At 37.7% G+C, this 22733-nt stretch overlaps 4 protein-coding genes and 1 long non-coding RNA gene across 5 annotated transcripts; 2 read left to right on the top strand and 3 right to left on the bottom strand.

Annotated features, from left to right (window-relative positions):
• Positions 1 to 2020: 2020 nt before the first annotated feature.
• On the top strand, positions 2021 to 3316 carry LOC121751224 (uncharacterized protein At5g39865-like). The gene is made up of 2 exons (XM_042145936.1): positions 2021 to 2768; positions 2866 to 3316. The coding sequence occupies exons 1-2, from the start codon at positions 2166 to 2168 to the stop codon at positions 3121 to 3123; spliced, it is 861 nt and encodes a 286-aa protein (XP_042001870.1). The 5' UTR covers positions 2021 to 2165; the 3' UTR covers positions 3124 to 3316.
• Positions 3317 to 5647: 2331 nt separating this feature from the next.
• On the bottom strand, positions 5648 to 6717 carry LOC121751841. Its single transcript, XM_042146635.1, has 3 exons — positions 6382 to 6717; positions 6139 to 6265; positions 5648 to 6024 (listed from the first exon to the last, which is right to left on the bottom strand). The coding sequence occupies exons 1-3, from the start codon at positions 6715 to 6717 to the stop codon at positions 5648 to 5650; spliced, it is 840 nt and encodes a 279-aa protein (XP_042002569.1).
• A 3074-nt stretch (positions 6718 to 9791) lies between these two features.
• Positions 9792 to 12902, top strand: LOC121750272. The gene is made up of 6 exons (XR_006039841.1): positions 9792 to 9909; positions 10392 to 10478; positions 10567 to 10624; positions 11063 to 11851; positions 12051 to 12458; positions 12647 to 12902. It is a non-coding gene; the product is annotated as an uncharacterized LOC121750272 (long non-coding RNA).
• Positions 12903 to 13291: 389 nt separating this feature from the next.
• LOC121750445 (short-chain dehydrogenase reductase 3a-like) lies at positions 13292 to 15181 on the bottom strand. Its single transcript, XM_042144984.1, has 3 exons — positions 15021 to 15181; positions 14778 to 14843; positions 13292 to 14346 (listed from the first exon to the last, which is right to left on the bottom strand). The coding sequence occupies exons 1-3, from the start codon at positions 15038 to 15040 to the stop codon at positions 13557 to 13559; spliced, it is 876 nt and encodes a 291-aa protein (XP_042000918.1). The 5' UTR covers positions 15041 to 15181; the 3' UTR covers positions 13292 to 13556.
• A 914-nt stretch (positions 15182 to 16095) lies between these two features.
• LOC121751320 (protein LONG AFTER FAR-RED 3-like) lies at positions 16096 to 20953 on the bottom strand. The gene is given in 15 exon segments (XM_042146041.1): positions 16096 to 16467; positions 16817 to 16932; positions 17018 to 17149; positions 17533 to 17607; positions 17695 to 17793; positions 17898 to 17993; positions 18193 to 18300; positions 18569 to 18654; positions 18845 to 19039; positions 19359 to 19482; positions 19565 to 19671; positions 19889 to 19961; positions 20633 to 20734; positions 20842 to 20911; positions 20913 to 20953. Coding segments are annotated over 15 exon segments (1611 nt in total). The 5' UTR covers positions 20945 to 20953; the 3' UTR covers positions 16096 to 16271.
• Between the last annotated feature and the right edge of the window lie 1780 nt (positions 20954 to 22733).

Here is a 22733-nt window from a genome sequence, read left to right as displayed (position 1 = left end):
AAAACCCAAGGAAGAGTATCAGTTCGGCATTACCAAAGAGTTCGGCCCCAACCTACAGCTCGGTAAAAGCCGACCAATCAAGCTCTACTCTCAGATTGGCAAAAGCTGCTCGGCAATAGTTCAGCAGTTCGGTCTCATTATTCGACCGAACTGGGAGATAGTGGTGTCAACTCATGCAGGAGCTCATGCAGGATAGCGGACCAAACAAAGAGATAGTGGACCCATGCAGGATCTCATGACCTCCACGACATCCACGACCTAATTACTGATGATGTAAGCCACGACCTACTTAGTGGTGATGTAAGCCACGACCTAGTTAGTGGTGATGTAAGCCACGACCTAGTTAGTGGTGATGCAAGCCACGATCTTAGTTCAATGTATAAATAGAACTTAGATCAGATAGACTAAAGGGGAAGGAAAAAAGCTCTCTAGACATCAAATATCATATAGCAAGTCTGTATTTGTAAGCTGGTAAACCAGATCAAGCAATACAATCTTGCCCTCCTTTCTTCCCGTGGACGTAGATTTACCTCAGTAAATCGAACCACGTAATTCCTTGTGTCGTGATCTATATTTATTACCTGCATTTACTACCATCAAAAATTCGCCCAACCATCAATACTTGCTTGGATTTCCCGGCTGGTTCCGCCGCCTCTTGTTTACCGGCGCCGCGGCTGCTGAAGGGAGAAGCTGCTGCTGCTGCTCGTTTTCATCTCTTAATGAGAGGAAAGGCGAGGAAGAAGAAGCTGCCATGTTTAATTACAATTTACAATCTTCGATTTGTGCCAATTCGAGATTTATCAGCTTCTTCTCATCAAAGAAGAAGAGGAGGATATATATGTAGAGAGAGAGAGAGAGAGCTCTGCAGGAATGGAAGAAGAATGGAGAAGATGCAGTGTGGAGTGGGAATTTACAGGTAAATTGAAGGTAAGAGGGGGAGATGAGAGAGAAGGAGGGGGAAGAAGGGAGCAGTATCTCTCACAAAAAAAAATAAACATCTCAGATTCCTCATCATATTTGGTAGAATGTGTATCGCAGGACTAGAGCAAGATATAACTTGGAACTGTAGTCCAATTTTTTTTGAAAACAACTAAATGTAACATGAAAAAGTTGAAGATTAGTTATATAATTTCAGCTTATTTATTATTCTTTTCAAAACCTCTATAAATTATTTCAATTGAAAATAATTAATTAATTAATTTTATGGTATAATTAATATTGTTTCTATGTAGTTTAGCATAACATTAGGTGCAATGAATTCAAATTAAGTGTAGTAACTTCAAGCCATAGCTTAATTCATTTATAATGATCTTATTTTAGTTCAATAACATTGATGCGAGCTTCCTAAATACGTAGTATTTAAATTTTCCTTTTTTCAAAATATATATTTTTCATATCTACGACTTTGATAGTATGAATCGATGTATCATATATTCTGAGTATAGAATAAGGAATGTAATGACACGGTAAATGAAATTTAAATGACACTATTATTGTGGTTATCCTCATTACAGATATATTTTCGAACAAGCTAATTAGGCTTTTCATTCTGTCTATTTATTGCAAAAGGAAAATGGATTTCGACTTTTAACGGTTGTTGGGCTTTGATTTTTGGTTGAACTAATAAATCCACTAAACTAAAATGAAGTAAAAAATGAACCTGTTGGTAAATTATAATTAGACCATACATAGTATGAATAGTTTTATAAACTAATTAGACTTTAGGAAGATTTCAATCATTTCATACTTCAAATTTTTGCACCTACTTTATATCAATGAAAATATATTCACCCACTCTTACCATTTTTTGTTTTCAAAATAAAATTGCATTGTTTCCGCAATGCAATTTATATACACAGCTATTCACCACCGCAAAATTGGTCAAAATGTATACAAGAAAAATTAAAAAAATGGTAAAATATAAAACAAAATTTAAAAATTAGCCGCCATCTCCGGTGTCATATAAATAGGTTCGTTATGGTTGCAACGAGAATTCTCCTGTTTTCGCTCTCTCCTTAAATCCATACAATTCCTCCTTCATTCCATTCCCTCCTTCACCTCGCCCCTTTCCCATACATACATACATACCACGCAAGCGCCTCGCCTCTCTCCGCCGCCGCCGTCTCCCGCCGATTGAAACCCCCCAATTCCCCAGCACGAATTTGATGTCTGATCACAAAAATAACGGAAATGGGGGGAGGAAGACATCCCATTCCCATCTGACAATCAAAAGCAACCCTTCCTTGGTTTTCAATCGCTCCATGACGACCCTGACGCCGTCGTCGTCGGCCGCGGAGGAGATGTACCGCAACCCCCGATCGTACCAGCGCAACACCTCCATCAATTTCCTGAATACCTCCAAATTGAAGGGCAAAGTCCGGAAAATGTGCTCCCTCTTCGAATCCCCGAAACGCCACACCTCCTCCTCCTCCTCCACCACCCTCGAATCGCCCACCTCGCTCTCGCCCTCGCCCTCGCAATCCCCCTCCCAATCCCCCACCTCCAACAAATCCTCTTTCTCCCCGCCCGATTCCCCTAATTTGTGGGACTTTTCCCCAATCCGCCTCCCCGGCACCGAGGACCGCGTCGTCATCTACTTCACCAGCCTCCGCGGAATCCGCCGCACCTTCCACGACTGCCAGAGCGTCCGGATGATCTTCCGCGGATTCCGCGTCAATCTCGATGAACGCGACGTCTCCATGGACGTCGCCTACAAGAATGAGCTCCAGGAATTGTTTGGAGAGGACGAGGTCGTTACTTTGCCGCAGGTACCCAAAATCAATATATCATGTAGCTGATGGAGTGATTTAGTTTACAAAAATTGGAAAAGTTTAGTGATTCAAAAGCAATATCTTTTTGCTGCAGGTGTTCATAAAGGGGAAACACATCGGTGGGGCGGAGATGGCTTTGAACCTCCTCGAGGTCGGGGAGCTTGTCAGGATGATCAAGGGGCTGCCGTTCCGGTCGCTCAAGCCTTGCGACGTCTGCGGTGACATGAGGTTCATCGCCTGCGTGAACTGCGGAGGTAGCCGGAAAGTCTACAACGAGGAGAAGGAGCAGACAAATCAGTGCACGGTTTGCAATGAGAACGGCCTCATGCGGTGCCCCCTTTGCAGCTCGTGAATCACATTTTGTCATTTCCTACACATTTTTATAAGAAAAGTAAAAGAATCGGCTCTCTGTATGTCATATCTTTTTTTTCGTTGTTTGTGGCTGGTCTCTTACACGTTTATGGATTGATGGGTTGTATATTGCTTAAGCTGATAAAAAAAAATGATGATTGAGTATACATTTTGGATCATCCATATTTTGCTTATGGTTTCTGAAACAACAACAAAAAGTAATGAAATCAAAAAAAAACAAACGATCTATTCATTAGAGGAGCATAAAATGCATTAGCTAAAATTTTACTAATGGTGCCACACTCATCATAGAGAAACTTTGCAAAGCTCTTGATATGTTTTTCACTCAAAGTTATCGCAACATAGATGCCTCCTTCATTATCCGGATCAGGAAACAAATTGCACTTCCCTTCAAACGTGGCCGCGCCGGATCCGGCGAACGCGGGCTTCCCCCGTCCGAAATCCACTTGGTGAAGGGGAGGCGGAGCCAGCTCGTGATCCCGACGTTGGGGCAGTTGAGAGTGGTGGCATCGCGCACGATGGCGGCGCGATGCAGCTCCATGTAGTCGAGGGCCGACCTCAAATATTCGTCGTCCATCCGCGCGATGTGAGGGAAGTTAGGCCGCGGGAGGCGAGGAGGCGGCGGTCGAGGGAGGGAGGGAGGGGGTTAGGCCGCGAGCGATCTCACCCCATGACTTGTTGAAATGTTGGGCGGAGATCCCATCGGCAAGATGGTGCTCGTTTGCGAAACCTATGCTCACTCCACCGCATTTAAAGCGAGTTAGCTGAATCAAGAGTTGTAGCGTTTATTAGTACTAAAATAAAACAATACAAATCTCGTGGAAAGAACAATACTGTAATTTATTATATATAGTGGGATAGAACAATCATTTATATTTAGTGATAGAGGGAGCACCGAGCATGTGATATGTAATTAGTTTAATTTTAAAATTACATTCTTTATATTAAACTAAATACATAACATTCTCTTCAAAACGTTTGAAGGTAGTTGAGGAATGTATTTAGGCAAGTGAATTAAGAAATTGATGTGTTAAGTGTTAAAGAGAAGAGAGTAAAATAAAAGAGTTAATAAAGTAAGAGATATAGATAAAGAGTATAATAGTTTATAAGAGAAGATAAATTTTTTGCTAAAGAAAATAACTCAACTATCTTGGGACAACTGAAAAAGAATATGACACAATTATTTTGGGACTAGAGAGTGTATATTAGTAATAAAATATTTTATAAATATTAGGCAGCACGGGTCATGGTCCCGGTCCTATGTGGTCCACAACTACTAACCATGACATTTTAGAGCATTCCCAAACTGGAAAAGAGTGAATAGTGCCACCAGTTTGTAAGGTGATCATTTTCCTCCGATTAAATTAAAAATATTAATGTTATTTTTATATCAATTTTATAACATAAGTAAAATTAGTTAGCAAAAAAATAAAAATTTAATTAGAAAATTATATTCGGACAGATTTATCTTTTAATAATGGATTTATCCGTACTATCCTATTGTTTGATAAGATTCTCAAATATAAATAATTGAGCTTCTTCAAACTCTAATTTCCAAATTATTAATATGTTCACAAGTCAATCATTATAAATATAATAAGAGCATCTGCAATGGCGGACTTCACCGCGGAATTCCCACGGATGTGCCGGAATTCCGTGGCGGACGTCCGCCATTAGGCACGAATGGCACGGGTGCGGAATTGAGATGAGGACGTCGCAGGTCCGCGGCCTTCCGCGGAATTCCGCAGGGACGTCCGCCATTGCGTCGACTCCCGCGGAATTCCAATTTTTTTTTGTAATGTCTATATATACGGCTCGTTGAATTTCACTTCATGTGCCAAAAACAAGCCCACGTTCGACTCCAGAACGATATTATTGAAGAAGTGTGGCATCGTATGGGTCGTCGTTGATGTAGTTTGTAATTATTGAAATGTATTTTTTTATTTGGTGAAATGTACTTTTCTTTTTTTAATGGATTTTTTTCCCTATTCGCGTCGAAATTTTAATTCCGTAAATTCTTTACTTCCGGAAAGTGGTTAATTTATGAAATTGTGAATTTTTTTAAAGTGGGAATTCCGTCGGGAATTCCGCAGGGGAATTCCGCCACTGTGCAGTGGGAAGTCCGTATGACGTGGCAGAGAATGAGAAGTCCTTATGACGTGGCAGAGCAGTGGGAAATCCTTATGACGTGGCAGTGGGAATTCCGCCGGGAATTCCGTCGGGACATCCGCACCACTGCGGATGCCCTAATGAGATGAGATATTCAAATGCTAAAATATTCAGTGTAGACTAGAAAGTGCATAGGAATTTTATGTTTCCCAAGTGTATCTTACTAATAAGTTCACTATTTTAATAACATTTGTTAGTACAAAAATATTACCCATCTTGCCCTTCCTCATTATAAGCGAGTCACTTTCCTTTTTGGATGTCCCACTATAAATGAGTTTTCTATTTTAAGTAAAAAATCTTTATATTTTTCCATCTAGTTTATTCTTCTCACTCTTCTACTTTTTCTTTATCTCATATCGAGAACAAATCTTCTCCCGATCCACATCGCCGGTAATCTGCTTGGGCCGATTAGATTTCCTCGGCGGTCGTTTGACCACCATCCAGGCACCAAATTTTTCCCGAGGCTCTGGTGTAACTTGGGCTTCATTGACAGATTCTGGTTCCTTGGTAGAAGCAGAAGTCATATCTTGCTCGCGACTTGAGGGACAATCCCCCTTCAAGTGACCATATTTACCACATCCAAAGCAAATCAACGGCAATGACTCATACTCGATGCCATAGGCAACCCCATTCACCCACACAAGGGACTTCAGATTTTTGCTCAAATTTACGGTAACAGCCAGTCTAGCAAATCTTCCCCTCGTCGCTGAACCTGTATTATAATCAATCTTCACCACTTCCCCAATCATTTCCCCTATTGCTCGGACTAGTGGTGTCTTCTATAACGCCCCTGGTACCCCTCGGAGTCGAATCCATACCACCAAACTTGTCGGATGTGGTTTCAGCGGAGAGAATTCAGGTGACCATGGTTGTATGGACAATGTGTGGCCATAGACGATCCATGGACCTTCCGATAAGGCAAGTTGGTAGTCCTCTATATTACTGAACCCAATCTGAAAGTAGTCATTATCTAAATCCATCATAGAGAATGGCCTATTCGGCTTCCATATTGCATAAAGTCTGTTCTGGAGTGCGTTGTAGCTAATTGCTCTTCCCCCACCAGTTTTACGATCACTGTCATTTTCATGCTATCCGCAACAAGTCTCATGATACGATCCTTGAAGACGGTCTTTGGTTCAACATCATCATGGACTCGTTCCACATCATCTTCTCCAATCTCAAATCCATCAACCTCGTCACTCTCCATAGATTCTACTGGTGCACCCATTCCATTATTCATGAGTTTATCCTTGAAGGAACTTTTCACTGCCTCTGTTTCCACCCCAGTTCCATCCACCATCATCTCCCCCGTATCCGGGGGGGGGTCTTCTTGCCGTAATTGGACTTTCTTGGCCGCACGTCCGTCGGCGCCAGCCAAATCGCCTGCTTGGCCGTTGTTCTCCATTGTCCTGTGCGGTTTATTGTTTCTTGGATGAACCAAACACGCCTAAGGCCGCCGAGTCCATTTTTAGTAGCAAGGTGTTTGTTTCATGCAAGCCCGTTGAAGGAGCATTGGGGTTTTTTCTTTTTTAGTTCTAGAATAGAGATAGCATTCCTTGCTTGTACTGAACTTTTTTTTTTGTTCCGGGTTTGGGATAGACGCATGACCCTCATGCGTCTCCTTTTAATGAGACGCATGACGATTATGCGTCTTTATGGGAGACGCATGAGGGTCATGCGTCTCTCTGTTTTTTCGGTTTTTTTTAACGACGCATGAGGATCATGCGTCTTAGGGAGAGACGCATGATCCTCGTGCGTCTCTAATGCGTCTCTAATTTGCCAGCCACAACCTACTGCCTAGCTGCTTCACCAACCCACTGCCTACATTTTTCAGCTATGTGGTAGGTTTCTGAGGCTTTTTGATTTTAAATGGTTGAAAATGAAGTTTGATCATAGATGTGTGGTAGGTTTCTGGGCGCCAGTACAATATATTTACTATACTCCTTATAATTACTATAAATGTTTTGGTAACGTCACACACTGAAAAATAGATTTTTGTGACAATTACATGTTTGAATTTGGTCATCTCTCTTGAGAGAGAAATCTATTTATAATTAAGTCATAGATAATAATAATAGTTAATTACTATTTGAATACAAAACGGTATTTTTGTAAAAAATATGTATATTAATTAATGATAATGTTTGTGATTCTTAATATGAAATGGGCTACTTTACACATGACATTACTTGTTGTTACTTGTGTTTTAGTGTTGTTGTTGTAACATAGAATGTTACTTCAATTGTTTCTTATGAATTTTGATTCATATGATGGCCAACGGACATATGAAAAAAGCTTTGGGTGTTAATCTAAAAAAACTAGACATCAAGATATATTTTTGGCCAAACAAATCTGATTGACTATTGCAAGTGCACTTTTTGAAAATTTCAAATAATTACACTGATAAAAGAAACCAACTCACGTAGATTATGTCTTCAACAAGCAAGTTCAAATTCAAATAATATTCTATCACTCCTCAAACACCAAAAATATTATACCACTCCTACATGTTTTAACTCATTGATTGATACATCTCTATTTGATTCATTAATCAATTCTTCAATATTATTTGATCATAAAAATAAATATGGGCACGACTCACTTATTGGATATACCTCTATTTAATTCATTAATCAATATCAATCATCAAAATAAATTTGAGTTATCTTTTAGTGATTTTATAATACGCATGAAAATTCCAATTAATGTGTCCTCCTTGGAATTCGAGACTTTATGAGCTGAAACTTCATTTTCAACCATTTAAAATAAAAAAGCCTCAGAAACCTACCAAGTAGCTAAAAAATGTAGGCAGTGGGTTGGTGAAGCAGCTAGGCAGTAGGTTGTGGCTGGCAAATTAGAGACGCATGAGGATCCCTGAGACGCATGATCCTCATGCGTTTCCCATAAAGACGCATAATCGTCATGCGTCTCTCCCAAACTCGGAACAAAAAAAAAGTTCAGTACAAGCAAGGAATACTATCTCTATTCTAGAACAAAAAAAGAAAAAACCCAGGAGCATTGGCCCACGGGCCTAAGGCTGAAATGTGTAGTTTATTTGTATGGAGAAAGAGGCCCAGATACCTAACTCATTTTTGTTTAAATGTTTTATAAGTAAAATCTGTTTAATTATTATACTTAAGTATCGATTTCAAATTATACTCGTTTTAGAATGGGCTCAACTGGGCCAGAAGATAAACACGGGCAATAAATATAAATTTATGTATAAAATAAGAAGTTAAAATATCTGCTTTATCTTACCAAACTAATATTCCACCTTCCATCTCATTTTAGGAGTTACGACGTGAGCTTTAAGAAATATAAAGAAAAATTGATGAAAAAAATTTGTGTAATATGAATTTCTACTTTTATATAATATAATATTAATTTTATAATAAAATGTGAGAAGAAGAAGGTTAGTAGAATGCAAGGTCCGAATTGGGACTCCTAAAGTGAAACATCTAAAAATGGTAAATCGAAACTCTTAAAATGGGACGGAGGGAGTAGAATTTAACATGATTTTACTAAATCAAGTTTATCTCAACCAACTACCATATGAGGCCCGAATGATAATGATAATAAAAATGATTAACTAAAAATTAGAATAACTATATTTATCGATAAAATAGATAATTCATAATTATATATGAAGCGATTATTTGAACCGAGCCTAGACATTTTTTTTTCTTCGTAAATATTCTTTTCATCTTTCAAAAAGAAAATAGAATTTTACCTAAGAATATTTCTCTTTTTTAAATGTTCGAAGTACATAATTGTTCTGTCTTTCGGCCGAATGATAAAATTACATTTTTACTCCTCTCAGCGCCAGATGTCAGCTTCTCATTGGTGGCCTGCTATGCGCAAGTGAAACTGGGAGCTTTTTAAAAACTGCTCGTTACGCGGGTTTTGGGATTCACGAGAAACTGCATTTTCGCACACAGTGAAGCGTGTTTGTGCGTTAAAATGGCGGTTGCAGGATTCTACCGGCGCTCTCTTCCTTCTCCTCCCGCCGTTGATTTCTCTTCTCCTCCAGGAAAGGTATGCGATCTCACACCTTTTTCCTTACTGGAAATGTAAATGAATGTATATTGATTTTCATGAAACTTCTTAGCTTATTTGGGAAATATGAGTCACGAATAAGTCTGCAGTTGTTCGGCATGTATTATGTTGACGATTCGAATTCGAGATAATTGAAGCTGCTGGGTGGGTTCAGTGTAGCTCAACACGAATTATTATTTTGCCATCGAGTTCTGGATTCGTTAGTGATTTTGCTTAGAAAATATATGAAGCTCAATATTGTTCTAATCGTGGTTAGTTGCTAAGTGGATTAAGAAATAGTGATTTTGCACATTAACTGTTTATTATGCATCTAAATACTCAGCTGCTTGCTTTGGCATCCTTTCCTACTAGGTGATGGAGTACATTTTTATTTTCACTTTTCCCTTGCAGAAATTGTTTAAACTTCACAATGGAAATATGGAAGGTTTTTTCAATTTGATCTCTCATTTTCAAACGCAAACAGAGCCTGCTTATTGTGGTTTGGCGACTCTTGCAATGGTCTTGAATGCTCTTGGCATAGATCCCTGTAGAAAATGGAAAGGTACCTAATTTTCAGTTCAAAAGCATACCTCATGTTATTATCATTTTCTTCATGTTTTGAACAATAGAATATGTGCATTTTCGTCTCTTTAACGAGTAAAGATTATACTTTAAAGTTTAAACACCAACCTATATCCATTGTCATGTCATGTCAACTCTAAAGATACCATGTCATATCAGTGTTGGTGAATTTTTTGGTCGTATTAGTGTTAAGATCGAACGTATATCTAATTGGTCGGGTCGTTATAGGTCAACACGACAATGATCTGATCCACGTGATTTCTCAGCCCCTAGGAGGTGGGAGTGGAACCTCATGTGTGAAAAAAAGAGATCATTTGCATATCGAAAATTTAACATCTTTGCATTAATCTTGACTTCTACATTCATGTTTGATGTTTGGTTGTAAATATTTCCTAAATGATGGATACTAGTTTGATAGCTCAAAAGGTATTTAGCCATGGTCTTACTAAACTTGAATAACAGGGCGTTGGAGGTGGTTTGACGAAACCAATGCTGGACTGCTGCGAGCCACTGGACAAGGTTAAGGCCAAGGGTATATCATTTGGGAAGGTAATATGCTTGGGACATTGTGCAGGTGCTAAAGTTGAATCTTTTCGCACAAATCAGAGCTCTATTGATGAATTCCGCAATCATGTAGGGACATGCTCTACATCTGAGGAATGGATACTATTGATGAAGCTACTACTTGCATGATGGTAGCTTACTTGATTAACTTTAAGAGATGTTTACTTTGAGTGATAAAGCATGAGATTAAATATTTGAAGGATAAGATGGTTTAAACAAGTTCAAAACTAATAAGTCCATCAAGATAAATATAGTACTATCTCCGTCCCACATTAAGTGTCACATTTTGTTATTTCGCTCTGTCCTACAATAAGAGTCACATTTCACTTTTACCATAAATGGTAAGTAGACCCACATTCCACCAACCAATTCTACTCACATTTTATTATAAAACTAATATATATAAGTGTGACTCATAGTCCACTAACTTATTCAACTCACTTTTCTTTACATTTCTTAAAACTCGCGCCCACACTAAATATGACACTTAATGTGGGATCGAGGCAGTACTAGATTATATGGATTTATATATATCCATGTTATCACTCAAAGTAATTTCTTCCCTTCAGGTTCATGCTCGTGTCAAGGCGCCAGAGAGAACCAGCTTTGCTCCATACCCTGGGATAACCCTTATCACTTACACTCAATTTTCTAACCTTATAAGAAAAACGAAAAAACAGATGATTCATTTACTATAACAGATAAGAGTCCTGCACATATAGTTCATATGTATTTATAGTCTTGTCTAGTTAGTAACTCTTAATCAAAACATGGCAATTGATTCTTTTTCATCATGTTATATCCTGAATCGTGTAAGGATACTTCTTACTAATGCTCTGTCACACACGCCATGTTCTATAGGGACGTGTTCTTTTTGTTGCAAAATTATCTTAAGAAAATGATGAATAAAAAAGATGGTAAATTTTATCACATTTAGTAATCCTCCCACCTTTGCTCGGGCGTAAAATATAGGAAATGTGTGGAAAAATGGAGTGAAAATGAGGGAAAAGGGTTGCCTAGAAACAAAGTTTCATTATGCTCGGAAAAAATTATCTATCTTACATGATATGCAAAGAGAGTGGAAAATGGATGAAAATCTGTATTTCACCATTAATACTTTTTTTTGGCAGAGCTGCAAACATGATGGTTGGACCAGTATTGGGAAATACTTGACTGATGATGTCCCATTGTTGCTTAGTTCCCATAGCATCAAGGATGTAAAGGATGTCATTTCCACTGTTTTCTCTTCTCTACCTTCAGATTTCACAGAATTCATTAAGTGGGTGGCAGAAGTTCGCCTTGCAAAGGATGATGGTCTACCTCTAAGTGAACAAGAGAAAGTAAAACTCGAACTTAAGGTAAGTAAGGAAACAAATATTATTAAAAACTGAAACACCTAAACACTTAGTTGGAGCATTTACTTTTCATGATTGAGTATTTTAATGTCAATTATACTAGGATATCTCCAGTTAATCTATATAGGTTAACTCTCAAAATAAAATACCCGTTATCATCATGTGCTTACCTAACTTGAGTGAGACCTTCCAACTTTTTTAGGAATAAGTGTTGAAGCAAGTGCAAGATACTAGCCTTTACAAGCACATAACAGATGCGCTGTCTTCAAAGAATTGCTTTTGCAAGAGACAACAAAATTCTTTGCCAAATACTGTAGCAAGTGCTTGTTGCAACAATGCAAGGGAAATGAGACATACCGATGATGAGAACAATGCTTGTGCCACGAAAATCTCGAGAGCAGAAGCAAACGGTGCTGGAGAAGTCAGCGTTGATGTTGGTTCTGAGTCACATTGCTACTCCAGCGTGCACCAGGCAAGCAACCATGTGTTGACGGTGCTTCTCTTTGCCTTGCCCCCAGAGACATGGCGTGCCGTTGTAGATGAACAAGTGTGGGAGGAGATATGTGGTCTAGTTTCAATTCAGAAACTTCCTCCATTGCTTCAAGATGAGGTATATAGTTTATTGTAACACTCTCTGTGTTTGTGAGCTGTTAGTAACAGGGCGAGAGTATGTTTTTGGAAGAAAAAAAAAGTATTTTAGCACTCCTTTCCGTTGGAAGAATTCGATTTTATCATCGTAAAATTAATTTTCTGCGTCCGCCCCTGATTAGTGATTTCTTCATGTTGTTTTGTTTGCAGGTTTTGCACTTGAGAGGTCAACTCTTTGTGCTCAAGAGATGCAACAATGACTGCGTAGAACATGATTTAGATGCTCTCCTCATTTAGATTTTGCTATACATATTTCCATATTACAATGTTATAGTAGTAGTATTTATAAAAGGTGATATACATGACATCACCTTCCAAGTTTAGTACTCCCATTATTAAAGAACAAACTATATGAAGAATTGAAATAAACGTACTCTGGGATCTTTAGTTTCTTTATTTTGATCTACTACACTTGCAGTATTCTCTGCTTTAACATTAAGGCCTTATGAAAATGAATAAATAAAAATAAATGTTACTATAAGTCTATAATGGAAGGATATCTGAAATAAGACCTATGAACTCTGTAACATGATTTTTTGTCAAATTATGTAATAAGATAGTTCAATTATATTTCTTCTATACGCTAGTATTTAGCTCCTGAATCAACTCATTTAATTGATTTAGCTTGAAAATGTAATAAAATTATTAGCTTGATACAATTATGCATCCTTTTATAATTACTAAGAAGTGATTTAATATAAAAATATAAATTTATCTACTAGTCACAATTATATTTACTATATTATTAACAATTATTTTAAGAAATCATAAGATACCAATGAATATTACTGTGGATGAAACAATCCATTTTAAATTAATAGTAACAATTATGAAAGTTGGTTTGGGCCCAAAGAAGCTCATAAGCCTCAAATATTCGATAAATAAAGCTAGATACTAAAAGAGCTAATCACAATAATTCCTCATGAAGACTTGCCACTAATGAAACATATTTCAATGCTTACTCTTATACCAATTGAGAATCTCCTTCATCAATCATTATCAATTTCACTAAAGCAATAACAACTCAGGAAAATAAAAGAAAAAGTTGGCATCTTTTTTTTCATGAAAGCTGATCTATTGTAGGTAGAGTGAGATTCTTGAATGCTGTGAAGGCACCATCCACCACAAGATTATGCCCACTTACAAACTTTGCATCATCAGAAGCCAAAAACAAAGCAGCATTTGCAATGTCACTAGGCTCACAAGCAGCCCCTTTCAGTGCACTAAAATCACTCACCATCTTCGCCAGCCGCCCGGGGTCGACCCCCGGGTAGTACTCCCGTATCTCGTCCATCACAAACGGGGTCGGGATGGCCATCGGGGATATGCAATTGACGCGTATCCCGTGCTTGCACATCTCCGACGCCATCGACCTCACCACCCCAATCACCCCACTCTTCGACACCGAGTACGCGTGCTGGGCCAACCCGCCCATCATCCCAGTCACGCTGGCCGTGCAGAGGATGCACCCCCTCTGCCTCGGGATCATGACGCGGGCGCCGTGCTTGATCCCGGCCACCACTCCCCGGACGTTGATCGCCATGGTGCGGTCGAACGTGGCCATGTCGAGGTCAACAATGCTCGGGGGCGTGCGGCACGCGATGCCCGCATTGTTGTACATAATGTCGAGGTGGCCGAACTCGGACACGGCGAAGTCCACCGCGTCCGAGATGTCCGATTCCTTGGTGACGTCGCACGGGACGAATGCCGCATTTGGGCCGAGGCGGCCCGGGTCGGCCTGGATGTCGGCTAGGACCACCTTGGCACCATTGTTGATGAATTTGATTGCTGTTTCTTTACCAATGCCACTTGCTGCCCCTGTGATTAGAGCTACCTTGCCTTCTAGTTTGCTGAAAATCAAATTAGTCATTTAATTTTGAGTTGTTCAAATTTTGTGTTACCAGTTTTTCACTCTTTTTTAGAAGATGCCCTCGAGATATGGATTGAATTTTCTGAAAAACACAATTCAACTCAATTAAACCACTCCTAACTCATGTCAACTAAACTATACTCTGCCTAGTGCCTAAGAACCAAAACCACCTCATTGGCCAAAAAAACCCCACCTTAGTTAGTGTTGAATAAAACTATAATCCATCAAAAAATCCACCCTAATTAAACTATATAATCCACCTAAGAACCAAAAATCCACTTCAGTAGACCAAAAACACCCACCTCAGTTAATGTTAATTAAACTATAATTTGGCTAATTGAAACTATAATCCACCTAAGAATCCAAAACAACACCAAATTATGACAAAAGGGAAAAATAGAGCAAATTTACCTTGTTTCTTGAGAAAACCATCTCTGAAAGGGTGGAGTCAGCAAAACTCTTGAAGCAGACAACTTTCTGTGTCACAAAAAACAAACAACCATTCCAAAAGAGAGAATTATTAAAGCATTATTGGAGAGAGAAAAAAACCCAAATGCAAGGATCTTTCAATGTGAAATAAACTGTAAAATGAGGAAGAATCTTTTTAAACAAGAACATGATTTAAGAAATTAAGCATGAGAGAGAGAGAGAGACCTGAATGGAGTCCTCAACATATTGATTCTTCAACTGAGAGATGTGAATGAGAGACAATCACAATGCATTGAAACAAGAAAGCAAAGTCAGGATTTGGCCCTCAGAGAAGCAACTTGTCAGAATAAGCTAGCGTCAATAAATCTAGCAAATTTAATACAGCTAACAAACAGAAAGGAAGAATCCTTTTTTGTGTCTTAATTTTTTATTTGTGTAATATACTAGAACTTAATTTAGTTTTTTTATTTTTGTTTTGTTTAACTACTTCACATAGAGTGTACAAATAGAAATGTTAGTATTATTTTCAGTTTTTTTTTTAATTTTATATTTTATTCTTTTCACACTTAAGTTACTAAGTTAATATTACTGATACTAGTATATAAAATCTCGAATAAGATTAGATATGCATGTAATTAAATGGGACGATAAGTATTTTATTTTTATTTTTAGATGGATAAATGAATATAAATTTAAAGGTCACGCCACGGAAGATTCGAACTAGAAACATTTGGCCTTAGACATTAACCTTTCTCGCTTGCCAACTCTCACACACTTAGATTTTATTAGTTCTTAGGGTTCCAGTTTTACAACTTTTAGAACTTTTTTTTGAGAATTCACAAAGAATACTATTCACATTCTCATCTGCGTGTTTTTCCTCCTTTTGCGTTTATGTTAGGAGTGCATATGGTTTTACTAGTATTATATTTGACTAATCATGTCTTTCACAGGATATATAATACTTTTATATTAAAATGATATATTAGAATGTCTATAATGTGTAATTTTAATTTTTTGAATGTTCTCATAATTTTCATATTTAATTGATGTGATTGGAGTTCATTTGGAAAAACGATATGATAAATATATGTTATAACTATGCTTACTTGCTTAGCATCATGCACCATTTCAAATGTATGGTATGGATAAAATTACATAAATTTGTGGAGTATATAAGATAACTTCAATATATATCGGAATTTTTTATTTATAAAATTTAAAATAAACAAGATGAAAGATGGTCGCTTATTATACGTTTAAACTTTAAATAATTGTATTCACAACAGACAATGAGTGAAAATTAACACGTTAAATCAGCAATTAATTAATCCAACAAAATAGCAATAATATTACATCGTTGCAAGAAAACAATTGAAAATGCTAGATAGAAGAAACATTGACTACTCATACAAATAAACCTGTCATATGCATATGATGCATTGCAACTCAAAAGCTTTGTGATTTTGATCAATGCTACTACGAATCTTCTATGAGGTCTCGGGCATATGCTCTTAATCCACCAACGTATGTCGCTTCAACCGATGCACAAACTTCTGCAGCAAACTCATCCCATGAATCCACAGACAGAACCACAAAGTCTGCCATCTTACCCGGGGATAGAGACCCGATTTCTTCATCAAGGAAGCACGATCGAGCAGCAGAAATGGTATACCTATCGGATTGTGATAAATAAAGTTTAGCTGTAGTTTCACATAATATACACATCATAGTGCGAGCAAGAAAGTGTTGATTAGGCCATTTTTGCAACTTCCGTGAAAGTTCGGTCACTTTTTTTGCATTTTCGGGCCATTTTTGCATACTGCTCCAATGTTCTTGCTATACTGACCCTAATGAATAACGACTACTCATTGACAAGGCAAAGAAACATAAATTACTAGTACATGAACTCTGAAGAACTTTAGCTGGTTGATTGGCCTATGATAATTCATGTATACCACAAAATTGATGAGTTCTGAAACTTGATCTTTGAGCAAACAAGAACATGGGGTTGTGGTGCATACCCGTTCAATGCATCGTTTAGATCAATGCATTCAGACGAAATCCAAGCATTCCCCCAACCACGAGGCATTCTTCTCATTGATGACTTTATGCTTCTCAAAGGATTTATTTCGACAACCTGTAGTGAGATAATGAGCGACACTCAAACACGTAGCATGAAATTTTGGGATTCTAGAGAAACTGGTAACTTAAATTGTTCTTACTGGCCAGTCAGAGCCGAGAGCCAACTGCGCGTTCCCAGCAAGGAGTGACTTAAATAAATATGATCCTCCATTTGCTCTTTCAACCCCTAGTTTTTTTATGGCGGAATCAGCATCATATAATAAGTGATCAGGCTGTCATGAATTACAGTTAAAAAGGTATATCAAGAACTTGAATAGAAAGAATTATATGCTAGTAACCAAACAACGGTACCATGACAAATAAGGCGATTAGGGGATCAGAGGGCTTCAAATTTTCATTAATTACAATGTTAGTGTATTGTATTTATATTCTATGATTAGAAAATGTGCATTACAAATGCTTTAAAAAAACATGTTATTACTTGATTAGTTCTTAAAACACATGTTTTAGTGCTGGTTCTTTTTCGGCTTCCCATGCGTGCACGGGTGGGCAGAGAACACACTCGTTATCACAAATTTAACTTTAAGAATCAATTTCAGTGGCTATTTACATTTTTCAACCTTGAAATGCATGTATTAGGCAATTAAAGAAAAACCTGCACAGAAGCAAAAATTTCTTGTTCACCAAATCTGGTTGCCGTTCCAGGAGCCAAATGCTGTGCGTGCTCGATCTGCAAACCTTTGCTGAGACAATTATAAGCAACAATAGCAACAAAGATTAAAATTTTGAAAAAACTTAACTGAACAGCTCGACTTACCCTGAACCTTCGATCTTTGATTCCATTCTGAGTAGCCACTGATTTGTACAAGTCCAAGATCACATCGTTGGATTTGTCACCTATGGCGTGAATGGCAACCTGAAACAAATAATGAATTCTGCTATATATGTATGTGCATATATCTTGATGGTTTGTTTTTGAAGCAATGAAAGGAGACGTTTGTGTAGAAAATGCAAAAGCACCTGAAGACCTGCCTTATCCGAAGCGAGAGTCAAATTGTACAGCTTATCTATGTCTGTCACTTGCAGGCCGTGATTGAGTGGTTCATCGACATACGGCTACATAAGAACACACACACACCACACACGAAAAATTCTCAATACAATTAACTGGTGCAAGCTTCCAGATTTGGAATGCTAAAACTGGATCTGTACATCACTACATTGTCTTAAAAATAAGAGTTTTTCTGATTTACGACATGAATTTTACATTTTATAAACGAAAGAAAAAGACAAGAGAAAATACATCTATTCTCACCTCATAGAGTAGTGCACTACTAGAACCCAATGATCCATCAGCAAAAGATTTTACACCACCTAAGTAAAGCCATTCGCTCAACTTCCTACCTACTCGATTTATAAGTTCCTGTACAGCGGAAAAGGGGCAAATGGAAGAAAAGTTATAAAGACGTTACAGATTCTAATCAAAGATAACACAAAAGAAAACATTTCGAGTTGAAGTTATTTTAGGGCAGACGAAAAGCGGAGCAGTGTTTGACAATAATAGACACAAATCCTAAGTCCCTTTGGTCATATCTTTAAAGTTCCATATTTGAACTTAAAACACCAAGCACACAGCAGTTGGCTGAACTTCTAACAAAATTAGGCAAAAAGGTATGGTGAAACTGGATTACATGTAAACGAGCCCATGTTTCGATTGGAAAAAACAAGCAAACCCTAATCTTCATCTTCCCTGATAGGTTGGCCCATCTGTAGACATCTGCAAGTACCAGAGAATAAGACTGAAATAAGAAGACATTCAAAAATTTTGTTAGCTTTTGTTTGAACACTTTGAGGATCAAGGAGAAACTACAAGCATTATCTATGGCTCGTAATGTGGTGGTCTAACATGTCAAAAACGAAAATCAAAACTACTACACTTAAAATCCTTCAGTGATTCAAAGAAGAACCTGAGAAATCTTCCCAAGAGAGCTCTGTTGACGCGCCAGGAAAATATCGCCCCATATCAACAACTGTTGTGACACCTTTGCTTAAGGCATGATCACTAGCTCTCAAAAGAGCTTCCCTCCTCTCCTCCACTAAGACCTCCGGGATGCAGGAAAAGATGAGCTTCATGGCAGAATCAATCAACAGACCAGTAGGTTCTGTGCGCAATATCAAAGCCAAAAGGCAATCAGCTTAATTTATATCAAAATACATAAAAACATATAGAGAGATAATTGCGCCTACACACACCAACTCATGGTTTTGCACACAAACTAAAAATTCTGGCTCATAATACATGAACTTTGAAGTGTTGATTTTTCACACGATTGTCAATTGCCTCGACAATAATGTTCAGAATCTCCTAGATAAAGTTATTGTGCATTGAACCAATACATGGTAAGTAATCCCAGCAGAAGAAAGGATAATGTGATTCACTGTAGGTTAAAACAAAGTTCAAAGAGTATAAAAGAAGAAAACCTCCTAGACTGTTTCTCATGACAGTTCCACCATCTGGATCCATCGTGTTATTAGATATTCCAGCAAGTTTTAGTGCTAGAGAGTTAGCCAAGCCCATGTGGCCATCCATTCTTGACAGCCACACCTACACATTAAGTTACCTAGAATCAGCTACATGTTATTTAACTTAAATAGAATAGCACATTAAGAATGCCGACTAGACTTACAGGATTCTGAGGCGTGATATCATCAATCCATGATGCTATTGGCAGCTCTCCCCCCCACAGATCATTGTTCCAACCACCACCCTGCAACCAAGTTCCAGGTGGCTTATCTATGGAAATTTTGAACCAGACATTAGTTTAGTAATCGTACTTTCATATGTAAATAAAACAATTATAAGCTTATAAAAAATGAAGGGGGCAAATAGTTTCCCCCTTAAACTAATCAGGACAAGGATGCACATTAGAGTACAATCAGCACTGAGTGACAAGAGTTTCCACTGAATTAGGAAAAGTGTTTCCCATATGCATGATTAAGATAGAACTTACTTGATACTGCCTCTTTGACCTTGTTCACAAAGTGTTCTTTTCGGCTGACTCCATGGAGCTGAACTTGACCCATCTGTTCGATTATTAACTCAAATCCATCATATGAAAAATGGTAAAAATATCATATTGCAGTGTAACCATACTATTTGGCCCAGCCCAGTGAACCATTAAGAGTTATTTCCTCTATACCTTTTGCCAAGTTCCTCATGCATAAACATATTCTTGAAACAGGTCAAGTTCCATTCTGTTTCTTCTAATGTAACCCAAGGCCATCAAGTTCAGTTGTCCTAACCAAATACTCATCCATGCATCTACTAAGGGATGAATTGATAGGCAGATAGCTGTTGCAAACATTAGCTCCTAGTGGAGTTTTCGAAAAGGCAATTCTTCTAATGAGTCTATATAGAAAAATGAAGTTTATCCCCATTAAAGAATTACATCCATTGGGTCGAAGAACTTTGATGCCTACATGCCAGGAATGAGTTAGACCACAGTACAAACATTCACATATTTTTCCATGTATACATCAACCTGAAGAAGTTGATTGATGTTACTTAATGAAGGATGACAATGTGTAAGCAACAAAACTATAAAATAAGTGTTTGCTTCTTCTATAGAGATTAGAGAGGAGACAGTTCAAAAGAGATGGATAGAAAGAAGGATGTTTTGACTAAAGCTCATAATCCACAAGTATGTTAAATCAAAGTAAAGAGTAATGGATGTCATTATACGCAAATCCAGGACCTGTAATCCCCCAAAAAGGAAGTGCACATGTGAGTCAATGAATCCAGGAACAACCACTTTCCCCTGCAGATTCTCCATCTTAGTCGAAGACCCGATCGACTTCTGCATTCATCCGTATCAAATGTACAGTATCATACTAACAAATTCACAATTTGCCCACAACGAAGACAAATTTGGGAATAGGTATATTCGATAGAACAGTAATGCACCTTGATGGTGGAATAATTTCCAAGTCGGAGAATCCGGCCGCGGCGGATGGCCATTGAATCAGCGAAAGGAAGCGGCGTCGCCGGTGTATATAGTCCCATTCATCACAACCAAATCCGCCGCCGCGCAGCCATGGCTCTGTCATTGATTAATGGTACGCACATTTCAAGTTTCTTTCAAAGTGTAAATGAATGCAAAAATAGGAGAATTTTCGAAATGGATATGCCCTAACTTGAGCGTGAGGGAGAAATGGCGATAGCTTGAATTAGAGAATGATTCGATGAACTTACGGTACAGGAAGTGAGGGTGGTAGACGGAGGAACCGACGGCGAGGATAACCACCAATGCCGCCAGCGTGGCGGAGAGTGACAGCGGCTTCATCGCTGCAGGGGAGATTCCTTTAGAGAATCGAGAAAGAGGGAATCGGAATCAGTGCTCCATTTAATTCCTACTGCCACGAGTGAAGGCGACGTGGCTGTATAAATAAAACTACGTCGTTTTACGCTTAGCTTCTTATTTTAAATCAAACGGCTTCACACCACTCCTTGATGATGTCTACTCGCCTCGCTACTGGAGAATTGGGCATATGATTTGTGATTTCGGTTCGACGTGATTCGTCCACATTTTGTATTTGTACTTTTTTCCCCAAGTCGAACTGATTGTTCATCATTTTATAAGTGGTCGTAATTGTTTCTTGTAGAATATCCGTCTTTCATAACTTTTGTATTTACTCTTTCATAATAGGCTTGAATTATACAAAATGTGATTAAGGACACACGTTGGATGTACCTCATATTTCTTCTCAATTTTGTCACAAAATATGTTCTGTGTGTTTCTGTTGCCCACAATGAAATATTCTGCTCAAAATTCAAAGATTTGCATGTTGTCAACCTATGTAAGAATCTCCACTTCAGTCTATTTGGATGTTATCTAGATTATAGGAAAATCAGTAGAGTTATAGGAACCATGGGTAAATAAATAGCAGTGGAAGGAATTTGAAATTAGTGTGTTGGGAAACCACTATTAGATTTTTATTATAAAAAATCAAATTTAGGAGGGCATGAAATAAGAGTATTTTGAGGTTCAAATAAAGAGAAAAACAATTAAGATACCATGCGTCTAGCCAATTCTGTGTCGTTGAATAATTAAAATACTATTCGTCTAGTCAATGCATGCACGAGCTAATACTCACACCTGCTGTGGTGGCATGGCATTCCACCGCTCTCAGGTTGTAAGGGGCACCGCTAGTTGACATTGCCCTAAGACCATGTTTATCAGTGGGGGTGGTCGACCTCCACCTCAAATTTATCTTTATAAATAAAAAATTAAATACGTGGTCTCTCTCTCATATAGACCACGGTCGCATTGAAACCCACCTCCAACCGCCTGATCTCCATATATGTATTTCATCAACTAATGACATTGTGCCAATTGGCACAATATCATTGCTTAATAATTATTTTTCATAAAATTTATATATCTATAATATTATGTTAAAAACTTATAAAAGTTACACCAAAATTTATAATTTTTCATTTTCTATAGTTTTACACTAAAAAAAAATCTCATATTTCCTCCTCCTATACTCTCTCCTCTTTGATATAGTTTCATATTTTTATGTTATTGTAATTTATTTACTTTTTTGTTTTTTTTACAATTTTTAGTTTGTCATTTATCGTATATTTTATAAATTTTATTGTGAAATAATAAATATTTCATGTATTTATTAGTATCAAAAATAATATAAAAATAAATATATAGTGGTGTGGCTGGGTAGTCATTGATAAATCATCAAAAAGTATATGGTTAAATTGAATGAATATTAAAAAAGTAGATGATTTGATTGAATTAGATGCTTGCTGATAAACTTAGTCTAAATGCTAAAGCCCATGAA

The sequence above is a fragment of the Salvia splendens genome, chromosome 10 (genome assembly GCF_004379255.2).
Source record: "Salvia splendens isolate huo1 chromosome 10, SspV2, whole genome shotgun sequence".
NCBI lineage: Eukaryota > Viridiplantae > Streptophyta > Magnoliopsida > Lamiales > Lamiaceae > Salvia > Salvia splendens.
The sequence above is the reverse complement of the archived record's forward strand: the minus strand, read 5'-3'. Positions and strand labels throughout refer to the sequence as shown.